At 37.1% G+C, this 9337-nt stretch overlaps 1 protein-coding gene across 1 annotated transcript; it reads right to left on the bottom strand.

Moving 5' to 3' along the window:
• Window positions 1-331: 331 nt before the first annotated feature.
• Window positions 332-1271, bottom strand: LOC123531172 (uncharacterized). The gene is made up of 2 exons (XM_053526044.1): window positions 1034-1271; window positions 332-893 (listed from the first exon to the last, which is right to left on the bottom strand). Exons 1-2 carry the CDS (start codon window positions 1164-1166, stop codon window positions 394-396), a joined length of 633 nt encoding a protein of 210 aa, XP_053382019.1. The 5' UTR covers window positions 1167-1271; the 3' UTR covers window positions 332-393.
• Window positions 1272-9337: the final 8066 nt, after the last annotated feature.

Genomic DNA, 9337 nt, shown 5'->3' with positions numbered 1-9337 from the left:
GGTCATTTTTGAAGGTATTCATGTAAAAGGCTTGTAACGCCAAGTTTGCACAAACAAGTCCTTCTGTTAAGGCATACAAATATCCAGTATGAACTGATAAATGCATTTGGTTTTTCATAATGTATCTTTTCACTAAATTCTGAAGAGCGAAATCATAGTGACTTTTTACTATATGCTAGTATACTGTTAATGAAAGTATTTCAAACTGATGGTCAATTGTCTACTCTGAGATCAAATTATAAGTCTCAAGTTTGAGATCGCATAGTATCATGATAAGTGTAGGGAGAAGTGGTTAAACCTGAATTTCAGAATTAGTAAAAACAAAGCAAAGTGATATGTTAGCATTTTATTGCCATCATGATAAGACAAGAAGGAATAGCATCTGTCAGTCATTTAGTCTGTCAGTCTCATTTTTACACACGATTTTACTTTTGTCATGCAAAAGAAGCACTTTCCCTTAGCTTTACTCTTATGTGAACAGTCTTTACAAAAGGTGTGTCCGCAAGGCACTAGTGTGTGATCTTTCTCGGCTGATAGACATATTATACATAATAACAGTTCGTCTCTTGCCTCTTGCTTAGCTTTAGAAAGTTCTCTCTGATGAGCCACCAGCATCTCATTTTCCCTCTTTTCCCAAACCGTTTCTGACAATGTACTGCTTGTGCTGCTTGCACTTGTAACCGTTGATGTAGGCCTTGAGTACGGTTTCAGCCTATGCAGTCCTTTGATGCCTTTTACGGGACGTTTTGACTTCAAAGTACACGTAGGTGTTCTCATTAAAGTCGGACTAATTATATCTGGTAGATCATCATCATCATCTTCTTCTTCTTCGTCACTATCTATTGCGATGATATCTGTCGGAAGCAACTGTCTCTTTGCTCTGTCACTATTGTCTGAAACAGAGAAGAAAAAACACGAATTTCAGTTAAACCATATCTAAAAATGTTACATGGTTATTTCAAAAAAGTCAATCACTATCAGCTAAAACAAAACAACTACAAATATCTAGTTCAATTTGAAAGTGTCAACTCACCAATTTCATCCATCAGCAAGCCTTGGTTCTCCAAGAGAAACCTCGCAGCCGATATGATGTCCGGCATATCTTTGTCATTCGTTGCCTCTCTGATCTCGTTTTCCCACAAGTTCAGTTTGGATAGCGCCGACATGCTACTCTTGAACAAGGAAGGATCTCGTCCTCGATCCAGGTTGATGCAAGTAACGACGTTATCGATGTTTTCGATCAAGTTCTGAGCTCTTCTTATGAGGCCTCTTCGCTTGTATAACACAAATGTTTCCATTGCTTGTTGACGGCTCTTCGTCATTAATGTGCTCAGTAATTCTGCGGCTGATCTGTTCATCATTCTGATACAGAATGAGAGTTCAAACCATCCGCAAACGCCATATCTAGCAAGAATTGTTTCGACCAATCAGAATGTCGCATTTAAACCACGCCTACTTTGTATTAACCAATCAGAAAGCAGATTGATTGAAAAAGTTATTTTTCGGTACAGTACCAGGGAAATAGACCATCGAGCTTCATTCTGTCGAATGTTATCATACCGTTAACACGCTACAACTCGTCGATTCTACAAGATGCTTGCGAATATCATCAGCATCGAAACACTGAAACAGAGGTCTCAAACTCTCGACATGCTGTTATCACATCACGACGAAGACATGTACGACAAGACAGAAAAGACACTGTTGCTCAGTGAATGCCACGAGAGATACATTGAAGAACAAATGTATGGCTTCCTCCAAGAATATGACACGGGACTTTTACATATGCTTTTTCTGACGGACTTGTCAGATCCGGCAATGAACTTCGAAATCATTGTATCAACGTATGATACCCGACTGCTAATGGTATTACTGGACTACTATGCTGTTCAATCTTGGAGAAGTGAATTACTTAACTTTGTGGTAAATAGCGAGAAGGTGTACTGGCTAGTGTGCAATGGGCTGTTCATGTTCTCATTTGTTGATCATGGAATAACAGACAGGTTCATCAGAGACGTTGATTGTAAAAAAGATTACAGACCTATGCCACCGTTTGTGTTTCATCAAACACCACGAAGACATGCGACCAGTTTTAGAGACATTTTTGCAGCAATTGACATGCCTAACCGCAATAAAATTATATCAACGTGAATATTTGTCTTGTTGTATTTTAACGTAAAAGACTGACTGTCACAGTAATTTGCTCAATGCTCAATGCTGATCAGTCAGTAGCCTTAAGTTTGTAAAACAGACAAGCCCTAACCCTGACCTCACCTAACTTCATCTAACTTTTCCTAGCCATAAACCTGGGACCAGACACCAGCAAAGCCGATTTCGTTTTGGAAAAATTGTTCAAGACTGTAGGTGAATGCCAGTAATTTTTCCAAGGTTAGACAGTTAATGCCCCTCGTTACATGTTGTGAAAAAAACATAAAGCTAGTTGATACATGACTTAAGGTAAAACTGACGGTACATAATTACTGTGTTTATCGTTATCGCTAAGACAAATTTAAACCAACCTCACAGTTTTTTAACAACTTTTAACAAATTGACCTCGCATAACTTAACCTGGCCCTTCAACAAGGACCAGATGTATTAAGAGCCGATTTCACTTTGGTAGATATAAAGTGATTCCATTTGTTTGTATGCAGACGTTGGAAAAGTCAGATTATCCGTTATGTAGATATAAAGTGATTCCATTTGTTTGTATGCAAACGTTGGAAAAGTCAGATTGTCCGTTATGTAGATATAAAGTGATTCCATTTGTTTGTATGCAGACTTTGGAAAAGTCAGATTATCCGTTATGTAGATATAAAGTGATTCCATTTGTTTGTATGCAGACGTTGGAAAAGTCAGATTGTCCGTTATGTAGATATAAAGTGATTTCATTTGTTTGTATGCAGACGTTGGAAAAGTCAGATTATCCGTTATGTAGATATAAAGTGATTGCATTTGTTTGTATGCAGACGTTGGAAAAGTCAGATTGTCCGTTATATAGATATAAAGTGATTCCATTTGTTTGTATGCAGACGTTGGAAAAGTCAGATTGTCCGTTATGTAGATATAAAGTGATTCCATTTGTTTGTATGCAGACGTTTGAAAAGTCAGATTATCCGTTATGTAGATACAAAGTGATTTCATTTGTTTGTAGGCAGACGTTGGAAAAGTCAGATTGTCCGTTATATAGATATAAAGTGATTTCATTTGTTTGGTTGCAGACGTTGTTTTTATGTAGATATAAAGTCATTCCATTTGTTTGTTTGCAGACGTTGGTTTTATGTAGATATAAAGTGAGTCCATTTGTTTGTTTTCAGACGTTGGTTTTATGTAGATATAAAGTGATTCCATTTGTTTGTTTGCAGACGTTGGAAAAGTCCGATTGTCCGTTATGAAGATATAAAGTGATTTCATTTGTTTGGTTGCAGACGTTGGTTTTATGTAGAAAGGCCGCACTGCGCTTATATCTAAAACACAAATTGCTCTACATTGGGAAACGGTCTATTTCAACCAAAAATTGACTCTTGTCAGATTGTTATTCAGTTATAGCGAAAATACACGTTTGTTTTCTGTATTAACGTCTGCAAAAGCCTAAGGGGTATGTTGGTGACTTAAGCAAACATATAAGAGATGTAAAGTTTCAGCATTGAAAGAAAAATAAAAAATGAGAATGTTGTTTGACGATTATGTCGTAAAGACCTAAATAATGGTACCCCACCCATTTTCGTAATGCTGGTTATAGAATTTCAATCAGCTTTGTACTTCTGGATCTTTTTTATATACAGCTACATGTACTAGTAAACTTTGATAATGCGGCAGTGGAGTCCAATAAGTCCAGGAGTGTTCAAAGATATAGTCCGTCATAGAATTATTTTGGGACTTTATTAAAAAGCAAAAATAAGTAACCTGTATTGGAAATGTACAGTAGCGATTGTATTGAGGAGGTCAGCTGCTACAGTATCAAAGTTTGTTAATAGATGTGTAATTCTATAAACAACAAATCGTAATAAATAGAAAATTAGAAATAAAAAATGAGGGCATTGTTTGAACTAATAGTAAAATGTACAAAATAGGTACAAACATATGCTTTTATTGAGGGGTTAGGGGTCTGTCAGTTTCTCAGGGACTTATGTTTGTCCTACATATGTTCTGGTGCAAATGATATAAATATGCTACATTATACCTCAATAGATAAAACATACTTTTTCATTAGCCACATTGATATCTGCAAACAAGGGCTAATAACTCCACACACAAATTGTATCACTCCTACTGATTAGTAAGTTTAGTAAGTTTCAGCTGGTTCCGTGTTAAAGTCCGATTATTATCCGATAAATCGCTCGGAAGGCCTTACGATTATATCCGATAAATCGATTTTCTTTATGCTGTCCGATTAACACCACTACTAGTCGCATATATTTAGAAAAGGATTTGATGTGGAGTGTATTTTAAAATTGAACTTAAGAAGTACATAAAGTTTTTTGAAACAAAAAAATGTATATTATGGATAAAGATCTGCGGAAATTTTGTGACTTAGAGGAAGATGTATATCCCCATCAATTCAAATGATTTGATAAATTTTGATCTCTTTGATTAACTAGAGTTAGGTATTATTACATATACATGTTAAGGAAAAGCACTCGTTACTCCTGATTTGAAATTCAGTAGATTGTTTACGATATGATAAGTATTTAGATGATAAATTTCCGTTTTGTATCCCTACGTGAGAAAATAAAGACCATGTGACCGATCATTGCGCGCGGCGTTAAATAGCTACTTGACAATCGGTTGGTGTCGTCTGCTTTCAGGCCAACGAGGGGAAAGTCACTTTTTTGTACATGCAATTGCTCCAGCACTGTTGATTAACTTTGTTGGATTTCTTATCGGAATTTCAAGATAAAAAGTTTAACGAATATTCAGACCAAGCGCTTTTATTTTTCATTATTTCTCACGCGCAAACGGAGCGATTCGCAAGCAGACGAATTTTATTCGATAACTTATAAGAGAAATGCCCCAATTCAGGACCCTGCTCATGCGTAACCATAATACATACAACGATTTACTTGTAAGTGTTATGTGACCACGTGGTACAAAGTTTCTGATTACGCCCACTGTGTATTTGATAAATCTGAACAAGTTCGACACGAATTGTTTTAAAGACCTGTTCAAGTCTTACCCTATAACCATAAATTGTCTCTGAAAAAGCATGAAAATCCTTACTATGAACAGTTACGACTGTCAAAATAGTCTATTTTATATAAAATTTTATGAGCCAATTCGTTTCACATCTGCGGCATACGCCGTTTTGCCTCGGGCAAACGACTAGCCGTTCATTTGGTTTCCCGGCACTTCCCGGGTATATCCGGCGTATGCCGATGTGCGCTGGTCTAATTAGATAGGCAAAGCGGCAAATCATATCTATTCGCGATATAAAATCTGAAATACGTCTGAAAAAATAAATTGGGTTAATAACAGTAAAGGTAGAAACATACTACAGGAAATATTTCGCTAACATTTTATGGTAAGGCCTCAATAGAAAAATCATGATAAATTGGAAATTTATCTTTTTTATTTGCAGTTCACGTGGCTGGTGTACGCCGGAGCGTTCGTGTATTATTAAACCGGCGAAAAATCTTTTTTGGCCACTCGCGTGACCGGCATGTCCCGGGCTGAGTGAAACAAATTGGCCCTATATAAAATATTTGTGGTTTTGCGTGCTTGAGTGTGGCGCGCGGCCGTTTTCTCTTACCTATTGTAATCATGGGTTTCATACACTCAATAGAATTTGAATAGCCGCGGAGCAGGGCTTTAAACCGAGAACATATTTAAAAATGCCAGAAATCTTTTTAAAAGACGCAGATCAAAGTAATCTCGTGGTAGATTTGCATCTAAAAATCATGTACAATGTAATAACTGGAAATAGAATTTCACTTCCTTCTTGTATGTCGAGATATTAGAACTAAACCTTATTTTAAACCTCACTATGTCCATCGGCTAGCCAACTCTTATGACAGACTATTTAAAACTGAAACCAAATAAGGAAATAAACTCTTTAAAATTGAAACCAAATAAGGAAAAACACTTATCTGATCTCTTGTCTACCTAGCAAGGAAACACAAGGTACATAGGTGATCGGCTAGTTTAACCCTTGACGTAATTACCATTTCTGTTTCATTTAGTATGTTCATATAACTGGGTAAGTTCACATCGAGGCTCTAGGAGGGGTAGGCTGTTGTGGTAAGTTCACGTCTAGGCTCTAGGAAAGGGTAGGCTGTTGTGGTTAGTTCACGTCGAGGCTCTAGGAAAGGGTAGGCTGTTGTGGTTAGTTCACATCGAGGCTCTAGGAAAGGGTAGGCTGTTGTGGTAAGTTTACATCGAGGCTCTAGGAAAGGGTAGGCTGTTGTGGTATGTTCACATCGAGGCTCTAGGAAAGGGTAGGCTGTTGTGGTAAGTTCACATCGAGGCTCTAGGAGAGGGTAGGCTGTTGTGGTAAGTTCACATCGAGGCTCTAGGAAAGGGTAGACTGTTGTGGTAAGTTCACATCGAGGCTCTATGAGAGGGTAGGCTGTTGTGGTAAGTTCACATCGAAGCTCTAGGAGAGGGTAGGCTGTTGTGGTTCACATCGAAGCTCTAGGAAAGGGTCGGCTGTTGTGGTAAGTTCACATCGAGGCTCTAGGAAAGGGTAGGCTGTTGTGGTAAGTTCACATCGAGGCTCTAGGAGAGGGTAGAATGTTGTGGTAAGTTCACGTCGAAGCTCTAGGAAAGGGTAGGCTGTTGTGGTAAGTTCACATCGAGGCTCTACGAAATGATAAGCGGTCTTGCAAATGATAATTACTTAACCGACAAATCAAAACTCTGGCCCGTGAAATATGTATTTTTCCCCTGCACATTGAGCCTTGTGATAAAAGCAAGGAACTAGAAAACCCAAATTAGCCGAGATGTTTGAAGAGTTCATCTCTTCAAACAGGCAAGGTAGACCGGTGTACCTACTTATACCGTTCAAGCTGGTAAATGATTACAGGGTCGGTCTCTACTCTACCCTAGAGATTCAACGTGAACTTACCAAAAATTACGTCCAACTCAAGTCCAGACACATGTGTAGTTATTTGTGACAAACATCCAACTTGAAACATAAACTATCAGATCCAGGGTATAGGGAATGGAAGAAATATTCTAATTTACTGTATGTAATGAATTATCTCATGAACAGAAATGTTCTTTAGATTGTTGAACACAAAAACTACATAAACTAAACAGCTTGTACATACATGCATGAACATACGTGCATTTAGCACAGTATAAAGTCGTGCTCGATTTATCAACCTATGTTTATCCCGCGTGCCCATAAATAAATATTAGATTTTTAACATATAACAAAATGGCTCATTTAAATGAGGAAAAACAATTTGTATAAGTTTATCTAGCACAAACTATTCCATCAGTTTAATATTATTAATAACCAGTATAATAATCTTGCTCCTAAGACATGAATCTGGTTTAGTAGCTATATGCTGACATTATGTAATCACATATAATTATGTTGTCAATACTTGAAACTGTTAAAATACATTCAACATTATGTCAGGTTCATATGAACCCTCAAAATGCGTTTTATATGGGGAAAACGTGATTGAACGGGAAAAGCCGAAACAGAATACGGGGAAAACGTAATTGAACGGAAATTACCGATTCGGAAATTGAATACGGGAAAAACGTAATTGAATGGAAAATGCCATAATCAAATACGGGGAAAACGTAATTGAACGGTAAATGCCGAAGTCAAATTCGGGGAAAACGTTGTTAAACGGTAAAAGCCGAAATCAAAAACGGGAAAAACGTAATTGAACGGTAAATGCCGAAAACAAATACGGGAAAAACGTCATTGAACGGAAAATGCCGAAATTGAATACAAAGAAAAAATAATTGAACGGATAATGCCGAAATTGAATACGGGGAAAACGTAATTGAACAGAAAATGCCGAAATCAAATATAGGAAAAACGTAACTGAACGGGAATTACCGGATCTGAATACGGGGAAAACGTGATTGAAAGGAAATTACCGAAATTGAATACGGGGGAAACGTGATTGAACGGAAATCACCGAAATTGAATACGGGGAAAATGTGATTGAACAGAAATTACTGACATTGAATACGGGGAAAATGTAATAGAACGAAAAATGGCGAAATCATATACGGGAAAGACGTAATTGGACGGAAAATGCCGAAGTCAAATAGAAGGGAAACGTAATTGAATGGATAATGCAGAAATCAAATACAAGGAAAATGTAATTGAACAGAAAATGACGAAATCAAATTCGGAGAAAACGTAATTAAACGGAAAATGCCGAAATCAAATTCGGGGAAAGCATGATTGACCGGAAAATGCCGAAATTAAATACGGGGAAAACGAAATTGAACAGAAAATGCCGAAATCAAATTCGGGCAAAATGTAATTGAACGGTAAATGCCGAAATCAAATTCGGGGAAAACGTAGTTAAACGGTAAAAGCCGAAATCAAAAACGGGGAAAATGTAATTGAACGGTAAATGCCGAAATCAAATTCGGGGAAAACGTAGTTTAACGGTAAAAGCCGAAAACAAAAACGGGGAAAACGTAATTGAACGGTAAATGCCGAAAACAAATACGGGGAAAACGTCATTGAACGGAAAATGCCGAAGTCAAATAGAAGGAAAACGTAATTGAATGGATAATGCAGAAATCAAATACAAGGAAAATGTAATTGAAGAGAAAATGACGAAAACAAATACGGGGAAAACGTCATTGAACGGAAAATGCCGAAATTGAATACAAAGAAAATACAATTGAACGGATAATGCCGCAATTGATTACGGGGGAAACGTTACTGAACGGGAAATGCCGAAATCGAATAGGGGAAAACGTAATTGAACGGAAAATGCAGACTTTTATTACGTGTCCACTAACTTTACTATCAAATATTTCAGAGCAAAAGGCCGCATTCGTTTTTGTTAACCGGATCATTCAATTCAAATTGCATCCCGAGCAAGTTCTAAGCAAACTAGGTGCGACGCATGGTTAATGAAAGTACCACTAGGAGAAAAGACACTTTGCATTTAATTGAAACCAACGGAAACTGATGGAAACCTCGCTGTAAAAGGTAACAATTATGTATCCTATCTATATCCGGATTTGTCGAATTTTGCCGGAAACTCATTTTCAACTACATAGATATTTATCAATTTTACAATGCCTTCAAAATGTATGCTTTAAACGTGATAAGTCATTAAATCTTTGAATTATTTTTCTATGCGTAAACATCCAATCGCCATAATGATACAAGAAGAGAAAAGTTTAAAGG

This window comes from Mercenaria mercenaria, chromosome 16, assembly GCF_021730395.1.
Source record: "Mercenaria mercenaria strain notata chromosome 16, MADL_Memer_1, whole genome shotgun sequence".
Taxonomy (NCBI): Eukaryota; Metazoa; Mollusca; class Bivalvia; order Venerida; family Veneridae; genus Mercenaria; species Mercenaria mercenaria.
This window is presented reverse-complemented; position numbering and strand designations above follow the sequence as displayed.